Source organism: Zonotrichia albicollis, chromosome 1, assembly GCF_047830755.1.
Source record: "Zonotrichia albicollis isolate bZonAlb1 chromosome 1, bZonAlb1.hap1, whole genome shotgun sequence".
In the NCBI taxonomy this organism is placed as follows: Eukaryota; Metazoa; Chordata; class Aves; order Passeriformes; family Passerellidae; genus Zonotrichia; species Zonotrichia albicollis.
The window spans coordinates 17,435,392-17,460,487 of record NC_133819.1 but is presented as its reverse complement, the minus strand read 5'-3'; the positions used below and the strand labels follow the sequence as shown (position 1 = coordinate 17,460,487).

Here is a 25,096-nt window from a genome sequence, read left to right as displayed (position 1 = left end):
TGCTGCCCCATTAGCAGGGCTAGGGAGCATCCTGTGATGTGCAGCAGAAGAGATGCACATTGGTTTCTGTGACTCCTGTGCTAGAGCAGGTGACAGAGTGGCACTGCAGGCTGGACTCTGGCTTCTGTCTACTTCAACTTCAGCAGAATTACCATCATTTTAGAGGAATTGGAAAGTTTAGCTTTGAAGCAATTGCAGCATTTAAGATCTACAAGGGAAGCTTGGTCACAGTTAACTTGTACTGAGTCTGTGAGACTGACTTAGGCTTTGAAAATTAAATGCAGTAACTTTGATATCAAGAAAATGGCTAAAAGCTGCCATTCAAGATGCTAGTCTATTTTTTCAAGTATTTATAACCTTCAGATCAATGTTAGGCACTGCTTGACAGAACCCTGGGCTTTGACTTATTTGGTCTATGATAAACATCTTTAATACAAAACTACATTTTTGTTTGTTATTAATCTCACTGTGCCAAACTAGAGCAGCGAGCTTTGCTTTGCAATTTCCTGGCTCCTGAAGATACCCTTCCTGCTTTTCAGGTTCATGTTATTAATATAAAGTCCTTATAGCTGAAAGAAATGCAAACAGAAATTTCCTCTTGTCCTTCAATACTAGAATAAACTTTATATTCTTTATAACATTATGGAAATATTTGCCCTACCCAGCTATTTAGAGGTATTGACGTTTGAATGATAAATCACAGTTTTAAGGAATGCTGCTCACATCATATCCTATGACAAATTCATCATGCATGACCATGAAAACTAGTCAGGGAGTTGTAACTATACACTAGGTCACACCCAATGTAATGTATTTAACTGTTAGAGTTTGTTTTCTTTTTAAAAGAGGTTGTTCACTTGGCTTCATCCCTCTTTTTAAATTATTTTTTCTTAATTAAATAAATCTAGAAAAGTCTGCCAGACAAAAGAATTCAAAATGTCTAGAAAACAATTCAAAGTGTCTAAAAAAAACTAAACAAGAAGAGTTTAAGGCCTTTTATCCCCCCAGAATAGCTCAGTTATCGTTGATATCATTTTGCATACTTCACAGCTTGCCTAGAATAAACAGTGCAGTAACAAAAGTTATTGAAAAACAGAGTCCCCAGAGTTCTCCTGTAGCATAGGACAGTGAATGTTCATGGCTGGACAGCCTCTGTGTTTTGTTGCAGCACCAAATGACCCATAACCCTAGGGTGCTGAAATGCTGGATCTCGACCATTTACTAATTTTATTGTTTGTGTAAAAGACAAATCATTCCTCCTGATAAAACAGCAAAATGTGGTTGTTTCTTCCTTGTGCAGTGCTTGGGGCCACATGTTGAACACTACTGGAGTTTTTTCCTCCAAAGAGAAATTACTACATTGCTTCCTCAGCTTGAACATGGACCTCTAAGCAACATGAGATCCTTTAGAATGGACCTCAAAGAACAGTTCTAGAGGTCCTTGTCCATTTTTACAGCAGCTATTTGAATCAGAGGATTGAGTCACCTGAATTTTCCATATGAGGGCTCTCACCAAGCAAGACTAAACTAATCATTAATTTTATGAATTTTGGTTAACCAATAACTTTTAAACTATTCCACAGTGCTGTTTAGGCTCAAATCATAGTTCTAACTTTAGGCACACATATCCTGTATTTAAAAGAGATGGGCTCAAATTGCATGTCAGAAATCCCAAAAATAAGAAATGCAGTATTAATTAACCAGTGAAAAAGCCAGGTATAAGTCATTTACATTGCATTTCAAAAACATGCTATGACAAAGACATGAATAAATCATATTGCTCCAGGGAATAAGTTAAGTACTTTAAATCTCATTTCTCTTCCTTCAACTCCTACTTTCCAGTTGCTGAAACAAATGAAATGAAGGTTCTTGGAAAACAGATCCTTTTTGTAAACAACAAGAATCTTATTGCATGGTCTTCATGCCCAGATGATCATATTTATTATTACTGTTATTATAAGCACACAAGAGCTCTACTAACAGACAAAATTGTGTCAGCCACGAAGAGAGAAAAACACAACCCATATGACAGATAGCTTAACAATCTAAGACAAGAAACAACAGGCTACAGTGCCAGGGGGGTTCAAGGAAACTGCACAGGTCAGCAAGATAAAGCCTTATTTCAGCTCACTAGCAGCTCAGCTGCTGTTAAATTTTTGGTGAGCACCACTGCAAAGGACATTTGAGGGAAGATTTGAATACGAAGTTATTCCAGTGTTTGCATATTTCTGTAAATTTCTTCATGCTGTGGAGTCAGTGTGGAGGCTGGCATGGCATAATGAATTAACACCACAGGCTGGTACTGTAACTGAACAGAAGTTCACTCTCCTAGCAGCATCAAGACCAGCATACAGCTACTATTTGGCTATGTCTGCCTGTCTACAACTATTTGTGGAGGTACAGTCTATAAAAAAATTGTGTTTCATAACTTGCTGAAATGTAAGTCATATTTATATCAGCACCTTTTAAACAGTAAAGAAAAAACCACAAGAAATCACTCATGCTGCATTCCAACCATAATGCCACTTCTTAGCCTGGAAGGTGAACACTGTGAATTTACTTGTATTTTATTTACATAACTTTGCATGACAGGAAGGAGCAGGAGGAAGATATAATATGAAAAATCCTACAATCTAGGCATTTATGTGGTCATGTGTACATCACCACCTTGGATGGCCACTCATGGAAGGAAAGGCCATTCCCCCTTGGCTTAGTCATGCTCAATACACACCTGGGGTGGACAATGCTGCGGGGCTCAGCAGCTGCCTTCCTTGACTATGGGAAATGTCAGACAACCTTAACAACAGGGTTTGCCACCTGTCTCTCCTCTAATTATGTCATTAATATTATAAGCATCCTAAAGCTGAGGATGAAAGTGTGGACTAGGGCTAGCATTTATCTAGGATGCTATTAATCTGCATATTTGTGAAATTTTCTTATCTGAAAGATGTCTGCCTTCATTCAGTCTGAAATTGTTAGATATATTGTGTTGCCTGAAATGTATGCCAATGAAAGGACTAGATTTTAGCTTCGTGGCAGAGCCATCACAGCAGCAGTTTGCTGTACCAATTTTCCACAAAAATATACAGCAGGTCAGAACATGCCCTCCCACAAAAAAAAACTGCCTACAGAGACTATGGAAAATTAATTCAGTGGTGAATTTCTCCCATTTTTCCCACTGAATTTTGTGAGGGGAGTGAGGTTACCTCTCTAGGTTTTGAAGAACTGTCCCAGACTTAGTCTCCAGGAATGCATGCAGAGCCCAAAAAGCCACCACGGTCTAAGATCAGCCACATGGAGCCCACATGCTCCTGTCAGAGCTGATGTTTGCTCGAGGCAATCAGGAACTCCCTCTGTTTGTGACGATGCCATATCTGATCCCTTCCTTCCTGAATATAAATAGTTTCATTCTCAAGAAAAGCCAGTGAGATATTCATCATAATTTCACGTTGCTATTTTTAAAAAATAGATACACAGCTTTGTCATGCACAACTTCCAACAGGAAATATTTTCAGTTTGTGGGAACGTAACTCTTACTGAGTTACAATAGATTATTCATGCCCCATTTTTCATGTTTTATTATGGTTATCCAATTTAATATGGACAATTTAAAATTACCAGTTTTATAACTATGAAGTACTGAAGCAGTTTGATTATAGTCTTTGTTACTTCATCGATTATTAGTAACTGACTAGTGAATTTAAAGGATGTTTCAAATGGTAACGCTTCTTTTTAGCCTGCAGACAGACTTGTTTCTGTTAATATTTAATAGCTTTTATGGGGGAACAATTCTATCAGAACAGTTGAGTTTATCCACCTTTTTCATTTTGTTATACCAATGGTACATATTAGTTGATTCATGAACATTATACTTTCAATTACTGGCATTTCCTGAACATATAAATACAGAGTTACATTCTTTGGATTCTGTAAATTTATTTTGTCAAATTTCCCAGAGAGAGCTAAAGGGTAAGAACACTACCCTTCTGTGCGCATTTTCAATGATTTTCATTATATTTTTTCTCCATAATCAGAGGTATAGGCAAGTCCCATGGAATACACACCAAAAGCTTCTCCATAGGGTGACAGAAGCAATTCACATATCTCTTGATCTACCTGCAAAAAGCTATATGAGGCTCAAGAAATAATGCCACAGCATTGTTGAAGGACACTAATGACAGTCCACTCAGCTACAGAAGGACACTGGCTTTTGTTTCTTCTTCTTCTGTTAAGCAGGAATACTTTTTGCATTTCTTCCCATTCACTTCCTCATTTCCCAATAATGGATTAACATACTTCTGACAATGCCAAAAAACAGTCATTTATATGGATGAATGAAGAATGTTTCTAAGTGTGGCCTAGCTGCTCATCCCAAGTTTTGGGATAGGCCACCACCTATTTTGTATTTCCATAAAGTTAGCACTGATGATAAGTGGAAGAACCAAATGCTGATCCTAAACTAAATCAGGCAGTCTGCAAATAAATAAAGGCTGACAGGGAGGCAGTGGGAATGCATGCTCTTGTGGAGTCAAATCCCTTTTTTTTAATTTCAAGCCTTTTCTAATTATTCTGAATTTCTTAAGAGGGGCATCAGGTACTTCACTAGAAGATAATGCCACACATTATTAAGTGCTAACAATTTAGTGTAGTTTTATTAAAATATACAGTGTGTCATTCTTTTGAATGACACATTCATTTCTTTTAAATCCATATTTTACAAATTTGCAGCTTTCTTCCAGCTTATATCCTTCAAAAATAAACACGATTGCTTAACAATAAGTTACAAATAAGAAAATTCACATTCCTGCTCACCCACCTGTTCCTAGTGCATGTCATAGACAAGTATAACATGCACAAGAAACAGAGCTAGAATCACTGTGAAGCCTTCAAAGCCATCCCCTGGAAAATTTAGGAAAGGAACTCAATGTATGGGAAAATTTGGATTTTCATAGTTAATTTCAAATTTTTGACTTTATCCTTTGCTGATGTCAGATATGATGATGTCACAACAGCTGCTGGTGGTAGTGATTGACACCATACAGAAAAAGCTGTGTTCTGCTTTCATTCTAACAATACACCATAATTCCAGTCAAAACACATTTTTCTAATTTAACTGTAGATTTACTATAGCATTACAGAATTATGTACTTGTAAAAACACACATGTGGTGTCTGTATTGTGTAAAGTCTGTATTATTGCAGCTTTCCACATTAAAAATTGGTTTTGGTGATAAAAAATAAGTACACAAAATGTTATACAGAATCCAAACTGTTTAGAAATACAATTACTCAAGCTTTTAAGTAAAGAGTAAAAAACAACATCTCTTTAATATATAGTCCAGAAGCCATTCCATCCTGAAGTTATATTTACCAAGCTGTCTACAGCAGCCAATTATTTCCCTTTGTTTTGGCTAGGCAAGGAAAGATGTACTCCAAACATAAGAAACAGTGTTTTACATGCTTTCTGTATGATGTTTATAACAATCTTAGTAGTTAATAAAAATTACAAAGAATAAAAAATTAAATTCATTATTCATACTCAAAGTTTAGTTAAGCATTTTATTTCAAAATGTTTGGGGAATTGTATAGATGAGAGTTATATGTAACAACTTTTCTAAGATGCCACATGCTTACTTGAGGGTTTCCTTTTAAATAGTTGACAGTAGTAAATCTTCTGAGAATTTAGAGAGGCACTTCTTGGAGATGCAGGGACAGGGGAAAAGGAGAAAAGAGGCCATATCTGAACAACAATCCTTACATGTTTGCAATGTAGACACATTTGTGCTTCTCAATTGCTGCTATGTCATGCTCCAGTTGTTTCAGCTTTAATTCCAGCTCTTCTTTATGCATCTGCTTGTACCTGGTGTCTGTTACTATTGGAAGACCTTGATATGCACGATTTATTTCCTCCCAGTTCTTTTTCAGTGCCTGGTGCCATTACATGAAAAGGAAATATATGGGAAAAAGTAAGAACAATATGTACATAAACTACTTGTTTTTTTAATTTATATTACATATGCTAAGTGTTACTGCAACGTAAAAATAATAGACAAGTACATGAATAATGTGTAGTCATCTTAATTGGACCAAATCAATTAAATCCTTAAGAGTTATGATACTTGGAACTCCAGCCATATTGAGCAAAATTCAGCAAAGTTCCAGGCCATCTCACCACCAGGCTAATTTTCTGTAATCGAGATTTTGTTCAGACCATGGTCACCAAACTGATTCCACAACAGTTTAACTTCTATAAACTACTTTGAAAAAACACTGAATAATTGCATTTCCCTTCTAATCTACAATTACAGTAACAACTATCAGCAATTTTTTTATCATTTGGACTAAAAACCCCAACTGTCATTGACCCTATCAACAATAATTTCAATAACAACTACCCCTCTTGCATGCTGCTGTGCAAAGAATTACCTTTCTAGATAGAGTAAACCATATCCTCTATATATAAAACCTTGAGACTAAAATTCTACATTAAAAGATTAAAAGTGCTATAATCAAAACTTATTCATAAATCTGTTAAGTCAGAGACACAGAGACACCAGAGGCAACACTTTTATCACCAATATACACTAAAAGGAACCAGACAGTGGTAGAAAAATAAAATTTACATCTTGTCTTTATATCTTTCTTCCAATTACCGCAACCATTGCTCTTACTTTCTCCCCTCAAAAATATAATCAAAATCTACACATTCTATCCACATAAATGTGAGGATTTAGTAGAGTTTACCCAGTGCATCAAACATCCCCATGAAAACTATATGGGTGAACTTAACAATCACAACTAACAAGGAACTGAGAGAGCAACCAGTAAATAACACACCTCTTGGTGAGAAAACAGCTCTCAAAAATGTTTATGGCTCTCAGTTCCGTCACCTCAGAGGATATCACAAGGTATCTTCACGAATAAAGAAGTGAAATTACTCTCTTGGGAACCAAAATTTTCAGCTCCTCTCCCTAACCAAAACTGGATTCAATTGGCACACTGATTTTATGGCACACTGTGATTTCCAACCTCATGTCCTCCATTATTATGAAACATTTTTCTCACAGTCTGGCTAACTGATGAACATACTGAAGTTAAATTTAAAGGGTTTATTTTTATACATATTTAGCTTTGAAGACTGTTGTTTCTATTTCAGAACTCAAAGGCTCTTGTACTTAAAAACTTGTCTTTTGTTGACTCTATAAATTGATTTAGGAAAAAAAAATGAACTCTCCTGACAACACTAAGAAAAATCTAACCTTTATTATGAACCAATATTTTAACAATTCAAACCAAAGTATTTATTGCATGGCAATTCAAGATTTTTGCATATTCATATTAAGCATCTAAGTGTTGTTCATAAAGGTCATTATAACAATCTTCATAAGCTTAAAAGCTTTACTGCTGCATGTGAAACTTAGAGCAACAAGGATATTTACCTACTGTCTGGTAATGATATTTGTTTCTGCTATCCAAGGCTGTAAAGTACTTTGGTAGGTTTCATAGTCTACCAGTCATCAGGTACAGTTTACAAATATATAGGCATAAAAATAAATCTCATCTTTTCAAAAATTTTCATTAAAAAGTCATCCATAGATTTTTAAAATAATTCTTAATTGTGTACATTAGTAAGAACTGGCTTGGAAATAATTAAAAACAGTGAATTTTAAAACATTAGAGCATACATTCATCAAATTGCTCTATCCCTACAAAGTGGAGAGATCAAAAGCAGATCATGACTCTATAAAAATCTCCTTCACAGCTCCTCCAACAATGTAATTTGCTGACAATTATTCCTACTGCTAGATCACAAACTGAATATCCAGCTCTATATATGGAATTCTAATACATGCTGGATCAGTGAGAAATATGTACTGCATTTATCAACATTCTCTTTCATTCTCATGAAATCCCAACCAAAGTAAGCACAACGAAGAGTTCAAAAAATGTTGGCACAAATGACTTCCCTTTATTTTTGTAAGGTCATGAGGATTGCTTTTGGTCTCAGGCAGCCATTGCCACGTATTCTTTCAAATCAGACAGTGCACATGTGCTCACTAGCAATGTCAATTATTTTAAAGGACAGAAGTTCCCATATGTCTACAGCTGAGCACTGGGTAGAAGCCACATACCCTAGGGACACTAATTCCTCCTGACAATATAAATGTATAAGTAAGCCCATGGAAAGGTAAATGTTTTGGAAAAAAAAAGTTAAAATAAATAGTGAGTTAATAAAAACAATCTAAAAAATTTAAAAATGAAAATAATATTCCAATGCATTCCTCTATTTGAAAAATATAGAACATCATTTTAATCAAACTAAATGCAGAATGGTGAACAGCTGAACTCACATGCCTTTTTTTGCACATATATTTTTGCTGCATTGTTAACTTGTTGGACCATCAGCTTGTCCTATGCCTTTCTTACCATAAAAATATGTTTTGTTCTTTATATTGCTGTCAGTGCAATGCCCTCACCTCTCTCCCATACTCCTTCCTAACTTCTACTGCTTGTTATATATGCAAAAGACCTCTGCGCTGGACATTTCAGACCTTGCCAATTAACCAGTTGCCTTTCAGCCAGGCAAGTTAGACATTATTTTCTCTCTAGATATTTTTTGGTGGGCATTCAGCATCTTTGAGCTGTCCATCTATCTATTAATTTGTTTCAGGTGGATGCTAAGATCAAGTTATTAAGGGACAGACCAATATACAAACATCACAGACATGTAAGCTTCATTTTCATAGGAAATTTGTCTAAAAAGTGGTCAAGAAAAATTCCAGTTCTAGGTCAGATACTGGATATCTGTTTTATGCTCAACTTCTTTTATAGTATTAATTCTCTTTTAAAAGTCTTGTGCAATAAAAACTGTATGAAAGACAGTATACAGAACAACTTGACAAAATACAAAATTTTCAGTCATGGTTCTATGACTATACTGCAGTTTAATTCTGGCCATTTTTGTCACATTTTAAAGCAAGTCACTATGCTTTAATCAGTGAGGTCACACTGTGAAGACAGAAACTGCCAGTAAAAGAAGTAATATTCTGCACTAGGAAAAAAAAAATTTCTCCATTAATAAGCGTCACTAAATCCATATTGGTGATTTTCTGCTCTTTGAAGTTTCACTGAAATTTCAACTCATTAATGTGAATAAGAACCAAACAGAATTGAAAACTATTAAAACTGTAGCTAAATAAGTTCCTTTCAGTTGTATGCAACTGTTCTACAGCTCCATCTAGTGAAAAAGTAGCCAACTAATTCATTTCACTTAAAAAACCAAAAAAGTATACTTTTCATTATTTATATGGACCTACATTAGTGCATTTAATCTTTTGGACATTATACTAATTAAACTAAATCAGAATAAGCACCTTCAGAATATCTGTCCTTTCTTCTTCAGATAGTACTTTCATAGCTTTCTTCTTGAGTTGCTCCAAAACATTGGCTTGGTATTCTTCCTCCTCTCTCTTCATTTCTTCATTTCTCTGTATCACATATTTTGGTAAAACGCCATAATTCTATAAGGAGAAGGAAGAAATTCCTTATATGTGCTTTTAAGAAGGAAACAAAGAGATACCTGTCATCCATCCATTTGCAAAAATAGCTTGAAATGACAATTTGTGCTACTGAGCACTAAAATCCTAAGTCACCATGTTCTTAAAATTGTCAAACACGATCATCTTTTTAGCTTGAGAAAAACATATAAATAATTCCCTTTAATTTATTTTCACAACCTTAGAAGACAAGAAAATCCAGAATGTCTATTCATAAGAAGTGATGGCTGAGCAAGGAGTTTGAAACCTGTTCATGACAGTGAGCTATTTTACATTTTTATACAGTGTCAGCTTCTATGATTGGAAACATTCCTTAGAGAATGTCTTTGAAAGGTCTTCCTGTATCCTGATTTTTGCTGAACATTGCAACATACAAGAACACATACATGAAAATTGGACTAATTAAGAAGGATAAACTATCCCACACTGATGTGTTTCAGTGAGGAAAAAAATAACTTCTGAATATTCCAGACATTCTTGGGGAAACACACCTATTTTGCATTAACCTTTGAAAATGAAGCTCCTCTAGCCAAAAGATATCAGAGTCTACCTTCTTTCTACTAAATGCAAAATTTTTCACTAATCTTTTAGTGTCAGCTAGCACCATGACTAGTATTGTTTATATACATTTTTAGCCTTGGAAAAGTACTGCAAGGCCTTCAGGTTCTTTTTGGCATCTTCTCTGTCATGAGTTATGTAATCCCTTAATGCTCTGTCATGGGTTACATGTTTAGATAAGATAGGCTCTTGATAGATCTTATTCTCCTGAGTAGGGGATGGACTGTTCCTGTGGACAGAGGAGGTTCTCCTTAAAAGCATGTCAGCTCTCCCAAGGTCTCTGCTTTCCAGAGCTGTCTCCCATGGGTTACCCTCAATAAGCTGCTGTTTGCTCTCCTGAGCAGTCAGTGCCCACCTGGCTCCCTGAACAGGAGGGCTCTGCAACTGCCACATGGTCTGTGTCCCCAGACTACAGCTGATTATCACACCCCTGAGCAATTCTTCCTGGTTTGTATGAAGCAGAAGAGCATGATTATTGATTGGCTCATGCACCATCTGTGAAGAAAGATGCTGCTGGCATGATTCAGGAAACTTTTTTGATTGCTTTCATGTCATTGTGTTTGTTATCCTTTCAGCAGCTCTCAAGGAGAGTGAAGTCTTCCATAAGAAGCTGCACTGTGATCTGAAGATTTCCTTGAGTTGCTTAAAGAGATTTTCATCCAGCTCCTCACCTTTTTGGGTGCTCCATAACAAACACACTTTTGACAGTTGCTGGCCTTTCCTCTGATTCTGACCCACAGGCTCAACCAGCCTGTTACCAATTTCATAGAAGAACTCCATATATTTGAACAGCTCCTTCATTCAAAGGGCAACCTTCCATCTCTTCTTCCCTGCCTGTCTTTTCTAAGCAGCAAACATTCATTCATCACAGAATTCCATGTCCCCCCATTATACACTCCCTGGGTTCCCAATGCAAGACATATGCCATTGCCTTAGAACAATCATTCTGCAATTTTTTTTAGCTGACAGCATAAGCAAATGAGAACAGAGCAATGCAAGGCACAAATCTAGTGCCAGTGATTTCTTCTCCATGAATTCAAGAGGTCTAACACAAACAGCCATGGTATCTATGCAACAGTGAAACTAAAATAGGCATTATGAATAGTGCTTCCAATATAATTTAATAAAACATACCTTTTTGTTAATGTATTTTGGAAAAAGTCCTGAAGGTTCAAGGAGATATTTATCTCCCTGTCTTGTATCAACACAAAAATGTCGAGGCTTTTTAGGCTCCCCTGTCATAACAGCAAGTGCATTTTTACTTATAAAATTCTTTTTAGTACGAGTAACTGGGTGATATGTCCTGGGTGGCACTGATAATGGGAGCAATTTTTTACCATCCTCTTCTTTTTTTTCTGTGAATAGAACATGTAAACATTCTCAGCAATAAATTTGAAGAGGTTTGCTATTTCATATTATTACACTTCTCAAAAGGGAAAAACTATGTACAGAATTACATAAAAACAGAATCCAACAGTATCTACAATGAAAGAACTGCCTGTCAATGAACTGTGAGGTATGTTTGTTTGGCCTAACAGAAGTTTCATAACCTAGGAAATATTATGGTGTTTCAGATGGGTTTTCCTAATTTGTCACTAATTTTCTCTTAACTGCAGTGGTACAGTAGTTTTTTCAAATGTAATTATAACTACTTTTAGTAGAGGTGCTCACTGTCAGAGCCCATGGGCAATAACGGTCCTGACCGGTCTCACTTGGGGCATCCACCCCACCCCCTTGGGCTCAGGAGCCCCATTTCACCTGTCAATACCTGGATGAGCTGTCCCAGCCATGTCTGCCCCAGTCCTGCTCCTGAGGAGCTGCATGGAGTCAGTGCAGGGACCCCAGTCCTGCTCCTGAGGAGCTGCATGGAGTCAGTGCAGGGACCCCAGTCCCGCTCCTGAGGAGCTCTATGGAGTCAGTGCAGGGACCCCAGTCCCGCTCCTGAGGAGCTGCATGGAGTCAGTGCAGGGACCCCACTCCTGCTCCTGAGGAGCTGCATGGAGTCAGGGGAGGGACCTGGCCTGTAACTTGATTTTGCCACATGGTCAGTGGGACACACTGACAGGACAGACTTTGCTCCCCACCCTGCTCTGCTGGCCTGCCTGACATGGTGGGACTGCACTCTCTTGCTGAGGTCTTTGCCCAGTCTGGATGGTGGCTGCCCTCACATCTGACACATCTCTCCTTAGGGAAGAGCCTTGCTCTTGCTGCTCCCTAATCATTGTAAAAAACTTCTAATAATCCTTTCTCCAGAGAATGTAGACTCTCTTCCATTTCAGTGTAATCTTTTTTCCAAGGCACCAACAGAAATTCAGTAGAATATCCTAAATAGTCTCACTTATAGTAAGCAATTAAGAATAATTATTTCCCATCCTATTTCCCACTAGACATAACCTTAATTCATTATCACTACCAGCAATAATGATTTGATCCAAGTCATCTGAGTTCATGCTCTTCTTTGGCAGTAAGTAAGTGTAATGTCACAAGTGACAAAGCCCATTCCTACAACAGCTGGTCCTGATACTGACCCCACAACAATACAGGTACTGACTCCAACAACAATAGGGGTCCTGATACTGACCCCACAAACCAGTACTTCTGTTTTTACAACCCAATAGCTGCCCAAAACATAGTACTGTAGGACACGAAGATATAACTCTCTACTCTAAAAAATACATTACACTGCATATATTTTCTGTCTGCACTTACTTGGTGCTAGCTTGGGCTCCTTGGAACGTTTCTGCAGAAAATCATTTGGACATGGCACTGCAACTTTTGCTGGACCCATAGTTTTGCACTGAGATTTATTTTTGTCTGCTTCATGTTTCACAAGTTCTCTAAGTTTGGATAGATACCTTGGAGGTTAAAAAATATCCATAAAGAAGGGTCAGAAAATGTTCTTCAAAGAATATACTTTTTTGCAGTAGCTCATGGCAAAAGCATAATCTGTTTTGTTTTGTATTCTCTCCCAAATAAAGACCATCATTCACACAGCCTCCATGCTAAGGCTAAATCTAGTAGGGCACTGACAAATGAGCTTTCTGGTTCTGAAGTTAGCTTCCTTCTTTCTTCTGCTCTTGTGTGTCTGAGGTCAGGATTATCACACTTATGGAAATAAATACCAAATATATATGCTGAACAGACATTCTGAATTCCAACAAAACCTAAATTTTGTAAATAAATTTGAGTATTGCTTGCATGAATTCCATATGCAATGATGTGATTCTTGGGGTGTCCTGTGCAGGGCCAGGAGTTGGACTCAGTGATCCTCATGGCCCCCTTCCAACTCAGCATTATCTATGATTCTATGATTTATGCTTGAGAAAAATGTCAAATGCAGTCAAGAATTGTACAGGATGTCCTTGATCGTCAGTTTTCCTAATTACTGTCCACTGTATCACTGTCTCAGTGTTCCTGCTGAACCATCTGTTACAGACACTTATGAGAGATGAGGGGGTGACTGCTCTGAAATAGCACAGCACACTGCAGATTCCTTATGTTACACAGACAGGAGCTGTGATCCTGAACAATGGGAACCAGGGGTGGGTTTGGCACTCAAACAGCTGATGTGAAAATCAGGGAGGGCTCAGACATGAAAAGGTATGTATGTATGAACATGGTATGCACACACTGCTGTTTTGGTCTAATGTTGCATATGGCATGATAACTTCTGCTTTAATCAAAATCTCCAAAAGCAGCCAAATGCTGATCATTAGCTGATTGGCAACATCTTGCCTCTATCTGAAGGACTGAGCTGCCACAGATGTTTGCCTGAGGAAGCAGAACTCCCTGCTCCTGAAGTGAAGGCTCCCTCACTGTACTTTTATAATCTGCCCATCTTTAGAAAACATATAATATGTGGTAGACAAAAGCTTATGAACAACTGTGTTTCTTTTACAGAAAAAAAACGTGTTTATGAGAAAAACAATGTTATGTTTTCAAGTAAGGATAAAAAAGAACAAAAAGGATTACATATAGTGCAGTCCATTCTATGGAAATAGTGAAATAGGAAGAAAGAAACCATGTAATCGTGGGTCACTGAATATGTATCACAGCAGCAACACGGATAAAAGCTCTTGTCCATGAGCTGCAAATGTCCAATAAATGTATTTGTACTTGATCATAACATTAGAACATGTCAGAGGACTTCATTAAAATTGTGGACTTATTTTGTCTTTTGGCAATTTGGTCTCCAAAATCAGAGAGAGGGTTATCTGCTTAAGATCATATATACTTCCTGAAATACTTCTAATTATAAGGAATAAAGTTGGTTTTTTTTTCATGTTAAATTCATGGCAAACAGCTATAGACACTGCACAAACCCACCAAATTGATAAATAACAGTATTCCTCACCATTTTCTAGAAGTGGCATCATGAGCCCAGGGGAGTGCAAGGCACTGGCTTTATGCAAATTTTGACCTAGTGAGGTGCACAGTCTTGGAATGAGAAAATGCATGAGAAGACACTGAGTTTCTTACATACTGGCATGAGGTGAAGCCATCATTTGTAGACAGCTATAGACACCTTTGGACAAAGAGATGGGGGATCTTTTATCTTTTCAGTGACTTTCCAGATCAAGGAAGTAGCTCAATATCACAGGGTTAGAGAGGGTTGCAAGGAAAATACCATGGTTATGAGCAACATCAGAATCTAATCTCCTCATCATTTAGCAAGGGAAAAAGAGACAATTCATCTGTAAGAAGACAGAAGATGATACCTATTCCTTAAGTGTCATTTGGGATATCAAAGCTGGGGAAAATGAGGATGTTTGCTGTGGTTTCATGAGCAGTAGTAGTCAGTTGAGAGTGAAATACATATGATTTCATTTGGGAAAAAAACCCATACAACAAAGTAGATTTTGTATGCATTAGTTAAAACTGGTCAAATCACACTACCAGGTTCGATAGTCCTGTTACCAGCTGAATATTTGACACATTGTGAACCTAAGCTGCAAGTGTGGTGACAACAGAAGTCAATGAGATCAGAAGGGGATTTAGTCAGATTATATCTAAGCCAAGGAATCTCTTGCCTAAACTGAACCTAATGGTCATGGAGTATCCAAATCTCTGAACAGTATTAAGTCAGGAATGGATTTAGTGTGCATGCCTCAACATATTGTCCTTTCACCTCTGTCATCAAAAGTATCTGTCCAAAACTATATCCATTCACAATGCAAACAAACAAAATTTAAAGACCTACTTTTACATGGCAAAGACTCAGAACTAGGAATCTCACAAGTCTGAACCTTTAACCTGAAACAGGATAACTATCTTTGTTCTAATGAGTGTCACTGATACATCTACTTGTTTTAAAGCTATTGAGTTACAACCTACCCTTTCACTAAAGATGCTAAGTGTAACAGCCTTTTATATAAATAGGGACTTGAAAAAAACAACACGTCTGCATAGCTCTTGGCAAAAGGCCTTTTCTTACATTTTTAAGGCAAGAGGTAAGAAAAGGAAGCAAAAGAAACAATGTCAGAGGATACAGCTGAAACATGGCAAGCATGGAAACTGGAAAGTCCACCTTTTCAGCTGCTCACTAAGTGCAAATAACAAAGATGTCATGTAATTCCTGAGCACAGAAGGGGTGCTTTGTAAATTATGAACTAACAAGATGTCACTGAAGACACCAAACGTAAATCATCACTTCTTGGAGCAGACTGTAAACCCTCAGATCACAGAATCAATTAGGCTGATAAAGACCTCTGAATTATCAAGTCCAACATCATCTTGTCAACTAGACTAAACACCACATCCAGTATTTCCTTAAACATCTCCAGGGACAGAGACTCCACCACCTTCCCGGGAAGCCCACTCCAGCACCTCATCACCATTCTTGTGAAAAATCTCTTCCTAATGTCCAACGTAACCCTGTCCTGGTGCAGCTGAGGCCCAGTCCTCGTGTCTGGTCCCTAACTGCCTAGGAAAAAAGTCCACCCCCCCCCTCCGGCTGCACCCTCCTTTTAAGCAGTTGTAGAGAGAGATAAAAACACCCCAGAGCCTCCTTTTCTCCAGCTAAACATCCCCAGCTCCCTCAGCTGCTCCTCAAAACTAGTTTGTTTGGGGTTTTTTAAAACCTGTTACCCGTTAGATGCATTGCCTTGGCAGGAGCAGCCACCCTTGCCCGCAAGCAGCTCTGTGACACCCACATACCCGTCAGATTTGGCGGGCGGCTTCGCCTGGGGCGGCGGCTCACAGGCGCCCTCCGGGACGCTCTGCGTGGCCATGCTGCCGCCGCAGCAGCCCGGGCACAGGGGAGCGCTCGCCTGCTTGCGGGGCTGTGGACGCGGGGTACCCACCCCGCTGGGGGGTTCGGACCGGGGAAGCGCCGCCTCGCCGAGGGGCTCGGGGCTCGGGGCGGGCCGGCCGCTGTTGTCAGTTACCCGGGAAACCGCCGGGGAACGGCGCCATGAGGGGCGGGGCCACCTCCACCACCCGCCCCTGCGCCCGGTTCGGAACGGCCGCGCAGGCGCAGCTGCTGCCGGCACCGCGCGGCGCGAGGGGAGGCGGGGCGGGGCGGACCGTTGGACTGCGCGTGCGCCTACCTGTGGCAGCGGTAACCCCCGCCCCCGCCGGTACGTGCGCGCGCCGCGCTGAGGGCGCTGGGGGGCGGGGGTGGAACCCGGCCGGGAGCAGGGGAACGGGGGTGGAACCCAGTCGGGACCAAGGGAATAGGGGTGGAACCCGGCCGGGACCAGGGGAATGGGGATGGAACTCAGTCAGGACCAGGGGAACGGGGGTGGAACCCGGCCGGGACCAGGGGAATGGGGCAGGACAGGACACGGCAGGGAGAGCGGAGGTGGCAGCTCGCAGCCCGCGGCAGGGCTGGCCGGCCGGGTGGGTGCGGTCCGTCCAGCTCCCTCCTTCCCGCTCCATCCTTCCCGCTCCCTCCCTCCTCCCATTCGCGCCTTCAGGGAGCCGCTGCAGGAGCTTGGTGCGGGGGCTGGTCTTGTGTCTATGCAATTAGGAAGGCCCAGTTTTCACTAGAGCACCTGTCACCCGCAGTGGTTGTTAAAATTGTGGGTCACGCCTAAAGATACATCGGTGCTGTCTATGTGGAGCTGAATAGCCAAAGCACAACGTTACTGGAGGTATGGGTGTAAGCTCTGCCGCAACAACCCCACCCTTTTGGCGTGGAGTTTGTATCTAAAGTGGGGTGGGTGGATCACTTGGCTGTTTCTACTGTTGAAGTTTTGCCAGTGGACAAAAAATAATTTCAAAAAATGGGTTGCTTTCGATGCTTGCGGTCTTCTATGTACATGTGCTTTATGTGGGTGAGTGCAAAACTAAAGTTGATTTTAAACAATACCTATGGCCAAAATTCATATGGCAGCCCAGATGTTACACCCGTTATCTGAGTAATGCACACCAACTGACTGCAGCTCAAAGTTAACCTGTAGTGGAGCAGGACATGGCAGGCTTGACATGGTTGGTGTGGTTTTCACTCCCTTAGTTCACACACACAATGCTTGAAGTGATTCTTATGTTCAAGAAATAAAGTCACTAAAATCTACTGGTTTTGGGTTTATTTACTCCTGAATATAACTTTTTTACATCGTGCAAGTTTAATATAAAAATCTCTTTCTGTCCCTAAAAAACCCATACATATTTTTATATGCACCAGAGCGCTTACTATTGCAGTACACTTTTAGAGCAATACTGGATATTACAATTACTCTTTCCAGTTTGTTTTTACTTTTATTAAGGGTTTATGAAGATTTCTAAAACTCTTTTTTATTAAAGATTTATAAACCCCTTATATTGCATCTACACAGGATGATCCCCTTATACTTTACAAGGATTGAGGAAAAAACGTGGATAGCATTATATGCCCATCTCTACTCTGATCTTTGCCTTGTAATTGCAGCATATCCTCCAGGTCACAACACTGGGTGCAGACACAGAGATTTACTGTTTGCAAACTCAGGTCTGCATAGTAGTGAGCAAATGCTCTTCCCCATGCCCCCCTCACAGTTTTACGGAGATTTTGAGTCTTTCCCCTTTTGCTCTAAATATTGCAGACAAATCATGTGCTCCAATTAGTGCTGATACTGGTGTTTATTTCTCTAAGTAAAAAGCACAATGTTGGGAGTCTCTTACTTTGTTGGAAATCCATCCTTCTTAGTTACTTTTTTGTTAGAGAGTCCTCATGATTTCTCTCTGTCTGTCTCTTTCTCCTCCTCTTTCCATTCCCAAATTACATTCAATACAATTCCAGTATAGGAGTTCTTCAAAAATCCCTTGCTTGGTTTCCATCCCTTCAGAAGAGATTTCAATGCAACTCATCCAGCCTTGCTGTTGCACAGGACTGTGAGTTATCTGTGTATTTAAGTGAGTCTTGCATTTGCTTTTTTTAAAAACAAAGGATTAAAAATAATCAAAGTTTCCTTGGGAGGTGGGACAAATGCATATTTTGGTAACATTTTGATTACAAGAAGGTAACCTAGTTTATTTTTACTTATAAATGTGTAGTTAAAAGCAAGTCTTCTAGAAGAAAAACAAATTGTTTTTTAACTCCTATGAGCAATATTATTTGTGAACATTATTGTAGTGTTAGGCTTGGATGTCTTTTTTTACCTTGAGGACACGGACTTTTTCATGTTGGGTTTGTCAGTGGAAACAAGCTGGAACTAAGCAGGAGAGGGAAATGAGTCTTACTCTGAAAAATACCTTCTTGGCACTGATGAGGTCATAGCTGGATTTATATTTGATCTCTTGCTCTGAATTTTATGTCCTTGAGGGCTTTTTCTTAGATATTTGCTGAAGGACTAGTTACTGTTTGGTTTTTTTTTGTTGTTTTCTTTCTGAAGCAGTTAAGTGGATTGTCAAGTTGGAAAAAAACCCCACAATAACTCATCAGAAGATGTTTCCCGTTTTTCAATATCAGCCTTTAAGACTAATAACCCAAAACAGTCTTTCTAGCATGTGTTTAAAACTCACATTTTCAAGACCTGTTGCATTTGCACAAATATGGAAGTCATGGTTCTCAAGTCATTCTCTTCTTGGAAAGAAAAATATTATCCTGATGGGACCTCCAGGTGCTGGGAAAACAACGACTGGGAGAATAGTGGGCCAGAAACTGGATTGCCCTGTCATAGACATAGATGATGATGTCCTTGAAACAACCTGGAACATGAGCGTGTCACAAAAACTGCAGGACGTTGGTTATGAGGAATTTCTAGAGGAGGAAGGAAAAGCCCTGTTGAAGTTCTCAGCATCTGGAAGTGTCATTTCCCTCAGTGGATCCAATCCAATGCATGCTGCTGGCATGCAGCACATAAAGAAGAATGGAATAGTTGTGTATCTGGATGTGCCCACATCAGTCATTATGAGCAGGCTGAAATCAAAGCAGATGGATCGTATCGTGGGGCTGTCTCCTGGTGTTTCTCTCAAAGATGTGCTCCAGTTTAGGAAGCAGTTCTACAAAAGGTGGTTTGACATCCGTGTTCTTTGTGGTAGGGATGTTGCTGCAGAGGTTGTGGCAGAAAAGGTACTTGACGCTGTGAAGAGATACCAAGACTCAGAACTGGAAACTTTCATTTCAACAAGGTCTAGTAGGTCTGGAAGGAGTACGGAAGAAGACTCTAATAAATTTTATTTCAGTGATGTTGTTATTCAGGGCTTAGCCCTTGATGGGGGACTCTTTGTTCCTGAGAGAGGACTTCCAAAATTCACTGCTGAAGAATGGCAAGGTCTGATAGAAGCAACTTACGTTGAAAGAGCCCAGGTGATACTAGAAAGATGCATACATCCTGCTGATATTCCTGCTTCTAGGCTGGCAGAAATTATTGAAACTGCTTATGGAGAAAACTTTAGTTGTTCTAAAGTTGCCCCAGTTAGGCATCTGGCAGGCAATCAGTTCCTTCTTGAGTTATTTCATGGACCAACAGCATCATTTAAAGATTTTGCATTACAGTTGATGCCACATTTATTTGCCTACTGCATTCCCAGAAGCTGCAATTACTTGATTCTGGTAGCTACTTCTGGGGACACGGGGAGTGCTGTTCTGGATGGCTTTAGTCGTCTCCATGACACTGACAAACAGAGAATTGCTCTGATGAATTTTTTTCCTGAGGATGGAGTAAGCCCAATTCAAAAATCACAAATGATTGGCTGTCAGAAGGAAAATGCTTGGTCAGTGGGTGTCAAATCAGATTTTGATTTTTGCCAGACAGCTATAAAGCAAATCTTTACTAATTCTGATTTTACTGGCTTTCTTACAGTAGAATATGGAACAGCTTTAGCTGCAGCAAACTCCATAAACTGGGCACGACTGCTTCCTCAGATAGTTTATCACGCCTCTGCATACCTTGATCTCGTTCATCAGGGTATTATTTCTTTTGGAAGCCCTGTAGATGTTTGCATTCCTACGGGAAACTTTGGCAACATCTTAGCTGCTTTCTATGCTAAAATGATGGGAATTCCTATCAGGAAATGTATTTGTGCTTCCAATGAAAACAATGTTTTGACTGAATTCATAAGAACAGGTGTTTATGATTTGAGGGGAAGAAAATTAATTTCCAGTTTTTCACCAGCAGTCGATATTTTGAAGTCCTCCAATCTTGAGCGATACTTACACCTGATTGCTAATGAAGATGGACAGCTGGTGACACAATTATTTAATCAACTGGAAAATCAGGGCCACTTCCAGCTGCAGAAAGATCTACTTGGAAAGCTTCAGCAGGACTTAGTGGCTGGCTGGTGCTCTGATGAGGACTGTCTGGCTGCCATTCACTCTGTGTACAGTACTACAGGATATATTTTAGATACACACACAGCTGTTGCTAAAGTAGTTGCAGATCGATTACAAGATAGAACTTGCCCAATTATTATTTCATCTACAGCTCATTATTCTAAGTTTGCACCTGCTATCTTGAGGGCCTTGAGGATTGCAGAAATAAATCAGAATCCATTAAGTCAGCTTCACTTGCTGAGTTCTTACAGCGCTCTGCCTCCAATCCACTGGGGCCTATTGGAAACCCTGAAAAAGACAGGAAATGGGGATCACCAGGTCTGTGCTGCTGATATGAGTGTGCTGATGTCCCATATAGAAACCTTAATTCAAAATCATTTTATGAAAGTTTTTTGAGCAACTGGTCCAATGAACACAATTGCAATACCTTCTTAACAAGCTGCATGCTTTATGAAAGCCATCATTCATCTGGCCTGTGTCCAGTCCACAGCACATCTCACAGTTTTATATTCAGTTGTCAAGCTTTCAACAGTATTTGTAAGTAACATGTGTGAGATTTCTAGTGGCAGTGAAAGGTTGTGAATCTAGAGTGTAAAAAACTGGAATACCTCTTTGCAAATCATACACAGTAGAGATGCCAGCACTGCTGGCTCTCCTTGGCAGTGCTGAAGCATCCTCGATGGAAAGAGACAGATAATGAAGTCTGACCTTTCTGGAACTAATAGCTCTGGTTTTGTTGAACAATGATGTGAACCTTTGGTCAGTGGATGTTTAATTAAACTTTAACTCATTTCACTTAGGGCACTGAAACATAGTGATATAATGGTGTTCATATGTAACTAATGAGAGTTGATTTCACTACAAAGATTAAAATACCCTTGTATTGTTAATCCTTGAACCATTGAATTTTGTGATATATTACCTTCTTGTATAATGTTTTTATGTATTGTGTTGCCAGTGTCTGAATATAAAATCTGGTAATTTTGTTTTTAATGCTTTTTTTCACAAATATTTTCCTGTGTCAAATAGAATACCTAATTAAATATTTTTAATATATTTGAGGTGTGCCTCTTTCTCTAATGTCTTGTGGTCTCTTTCCTAGACGTTTTTTATTGAAGTTGAACTTTCAACTTTAAAATCCCTTTTTAGTACTATAGAAGAATCTGATAGTGGTAACAGCTGTCTTCTTAAATAAGAAACAGACTTCACTATTTATTTAGATATATTTTTTTGTATTATGTTTTATCTTGGAGATCATATAGCTTTTCTTGTTCTAATTACTTATGTTTTCATATTTTTCTTAAGTTAATTTCCTTGATGTTCTATTCTATTCGAGCTTTGCATGAATTAATGTTAGAAAGAAGCTTCCCAAATTATTTGGCATCTCATCAAGGAAAGTGAAGGATGAATTCCAGTCTGATAGCATCAGAAGTGTTCATTATGTAACCCAAAATACATCTGTGTGGTTTTGCTAATGACAGGCACTTTGCTGTTTGTTTTTTTTTTTTTTTCTGAAGGAAAATTAGACTGGATTGTCCTAGGAGATCATGTGGTTATGGACAAATGTATTCTACTAATTGAAGATTATATTTCACAAGGATATAAACTACATTTCATACTATGAGAAATGGTAAAATGATATATTGAAAGGTTTAAGTGGCATGCAGTTAGAGGTAAAGAGCTAAGAGTCTTCAGATGTAAGGACATACAGCTATGGGAAGTTGTGTTTCCCACTAAGATGCAAATAATCTGGTAATTGATAACCTTTTTTTGCCTCTTCAATAGGCAACATTTCCTACATGTCAAGATTCACTTGAGGCTTTGAACTGTTGTCATATCTGACAGCTTCCTCTGTGTGCCTGCTTGTACTTTTTGCCACACTAGAAGTGAACAAGACACCATCTAGCAAACTGTTTTAATTGTCATTTTTTCCAGCTGAAGGTAAAAGTCCCCAGCACGATGTGCCTTTGCCACAGTGAATGTGTATAGAGTGTTATTAAATGTAGCTAAGAACAGGAGTGTGACACAGGAGCTTTCTAGATTCCCCCATTCTTAGGTACTTTTTTAGGACCTTTCTAGTTCTTTGCTAAAACCTTTTTCACTATTTCTCTAGTAACTTTGAAAAATAACTTTTTGTTTTTATGGAATTGTGAACAGGCCAGGTTGGAAGTGACCTGAAAAAGTCATCTGGGCCAACCTTTTGTGACAAAGGGAGCCCAGATGAGATTATCTAGCATCCTTATGGTTGTGTCTTAAAAACTTCTAGCAATGGAGACTCTCCCATATCCCTGGGGATAATTGTTCCACTGTTCTCACTGTAAAAATTTCTTTCTTATACAAAAATGAACCCTCTCCTGGTGCAACCTTCTCCTCTTCCCCTTGTCATTTCCATATGGCTCCTTATGAAGAGAGAGCCTCCAATCTCTTCCTAACCACCACTGAAGTGTTGGACAACTGTGCTGAAGTGGCAGCTGAACCTCCTGTAGCATGAAAAGATCAGACTCACTGTCCTCATAGGGCAGGGGAATTTTCATCATTTTCCAAATACAACATGGAAAAGACCATGATTATGTAATTTTAAAAAATCCAAGTCCTGTAAGAAAAAGTTACATCAGCATATTGCCAAGAAAGGAGCACTGCTTGTATCAGTGATAAGTGAGCATCCACCTTGTATTTCTCTGTTTCAATCTGATTCTTACAGTAATTCCAAGTGGCAAAAAATTTAATGCTTTCTCTGGATGTGCTCAGTAGAAAACCAGAATTCTAAACCTTGAAAATAAAAACCCAAAACCAAACAAACCCAACTGCCTGGATTGAATTACTGGGACAGGGCTTGGTTTCAGCATAAGGACTCCGTGGAAATCCTGCAGTACTTGGTTCCATGGGGCTTAATGGAAAAATCACAGGGCTGTTTGTCACAAACTGTTACAATACTTTATAGAAACATCTTCAAAGAGCTTGTTTTTGTAGAAAGTACCTGAAAGGGAAGAGCTGAGATTCTAAACAAGATAAGACTAGAAGCCAACATCCTACCCTGAGATAACTCAGTGTTAGATAAACTGGTCAGAGCTAAACTAGCAGGAGATTTATTTTGGCATGACTAAATTATTTTATAGTTCATGGCAGTAGCCCAAGCATGGTTTGAATTTCTGGTTGCTGCTTTCCTATCACATGAGCCATTATAGCAGCCAATATTAACTAAATAAGTAAAAAAATGAGCACTTGTACTTAGGAAAGGGCTTTCAATGGGGACTTAGAGTGTCTAAGGGCAGTGGTTAATGAACACATACAATATTAATACATTTCTCAGAATGCCTAAAGGCTTTTACAGTATAGTATTTACTAATTTTAAAAAATAATTAATTTTTGGACTTTCATTAACTTCAGCAAACTATTTTCCTGCACTACATCTGCTTGTGAATCCTAGTAATGAACATTATAAAATGCTGCAGTAGTGTTGTGATCCTGGATGTACACAGTATTTGAGCTGGTGCTAATGCTGTGTTCTGGTAGCTGTGGTGTACAATCTTCTGTCCTGCAGGGCCTGCAGAAATGGAAGGGAAAAAATTTCCAGCATGCTCAGAATAGCTGGCTGTGGGTACAGAGGATAGTGAGGGAAGCAATCCTCCTTTCTCCCTAGCCCAGATTTTCTTAGTGTCGGCGATACGCTGTGGCTCAGCAAATCTTGTGCTACTGATATGGTCCTTTTTTCCCCACTGTCAGAATTATGAAAGATTCAGAAGGCATTAAAGACTCTGCAGAAGTGCCCTTTTTTTTCATCCTGTGTGTTCAGCATGCAGACACTGTGCACCCTGGATGCTGTCAAACATTATTTCCTATTAACTTGTTAAGGCAAAGTAGTGTGCCAATGGTACAGAAAAGCAAATCTACATTGTGCTGGTTAGTAAGATTCCTTAAGCCATTTAGGTTTGCTGTATACACAGTTTGCTCCTATTAGTCTAGCAGGATGTTGCAGTATCAATCAATAAAATCCAGGTTGACAGAGAGTGTGAGCATGCAGAGCTACACATTTCCACTTGTTTTGTTGACCCAGAGTAAAAGCATTGCTTTAGTTAAGCTGGTATTCTTCTGTATAGATCAATCTTGGCTGAACACTTCCTACTATATGAAAAACCTCAGGGACAAACTTAACAAATGTAAGGAGAGACACAACGTATATATTTACACTTTTTATTATAATAATATTTATGTGGAAAATACTTTGTTTTGTTTACAGATGTACCAGGTGCTCATTACTTGCCTTTAGTCACAGCCCTTCTTGTCAG

General features: G+C 39.0%; 2 protein-coding genes across 13 annotated transcripts; one reads left to right on the top strand and one right to left on the bottom strand.

Annotated features, from left to right (window-relative positions):
* Positions 1–1,764: 1,764 nt before the first annotated feature.
* On the bottom strand, positions 1,765–16,576 carry ENKUR (enkurin, TRPC channel interacting protein). Its single transcript, XM_014270415.3, has 5 exons — positions 16,271–16,576; positions 12,824–12,969; positions 11,249–11,469; positions 9,374–9,520; positions 1,765–5,927 (listed from the first exon to the last, which is right to left on the bottom strand). The coding sequence occupies exons 1-5, from the start codon at positions 16,342–16,344 to the stop codon at positions 5,754–5,756; spliced, it is 762 nt and encodes a 253-aa protein (XP_014125890.2). The 5' UTR covers positions 16,345–16,576; the 3' UTR covers positions 1,765–5,753.
* On the top strand, positions 16,296–23,609 carry THNSL1 (threonine synthase like 1). 12 transcript variants are annotated; one of them, XM_074534756.1, is made up of 3 exons: positions 16,296–16,692; positions 18,336–18,427; positions 18,931–23,609. In XM_074534756.1, the coding sequence occupies exons 1-3, from the start codon at positions 16,343–16,345 to the stop codon at positions 21,204–21,206; spliced, it is 2,718 nt and encodes a 905-aa protein (XP_074390857.1). In that variant the 5' UTR covers positions 16,296–16,342; the 3' UTR covers positions 21,207–23,609. The 12 variants fall into 12 exon arrangements, with proteins under 12 accessions (XP_074390857.1, XP_074390853.1, XP_074390846.1 ...); XM_074534752.1 differs by having other exon boundaries at positions 18,928–23,609; XM_074534745.1 differs by having other exon boundaries at positions 18,336–18,448.
* The last annotated feature ends 1,487 nt before the right edge of the window (positions 23,610–25,096 follow it).

Coding starts and splice junctions, on each gene's coding strand:
- THNSL1 (XM_074534739.1), top strand. CDS start 16,343: ATGCTGCCGCCGCAGCAGCCCGGGCACAGGGGAGCGCTCGCCTGCTTG. Junction 16,693..18,335: donor GGTAACCCCCGCCCCCGCCG/GTACGTGCGCGC, acceptor ATACAATTCCAG/TATAGGAGTTCTTCAAAAAT. Junction 18,449..18,927: donor TGAGTTATCTGTGTATTTAA/GTGAGTCTTGCA, acceptor TTCTTTCTGAAG/CAGTTAAGTGGATTGTCAAG.
- ENKUR (XM_014270415.3), bottom strand. CDS start 16,344: ATGGCCACGCAGAGCGTCCCGGAGGGCGCCTGTGAGCCGCCGCCCCAG. Junction 12,970..16,270: donor CCGCCCGCCAAATCTGACGG/GTATGTGGGTGT, acceptor TTAACCTCCAAG/GTATCTATCCAAACTTAGAG. Junction 5,928..9,373: donor AAAGGACAGATATTCTGAAG/GTGCTTATTCTG, acceptor TAATGGCACCAG/GCACTGAAAAAGAACTGGGA.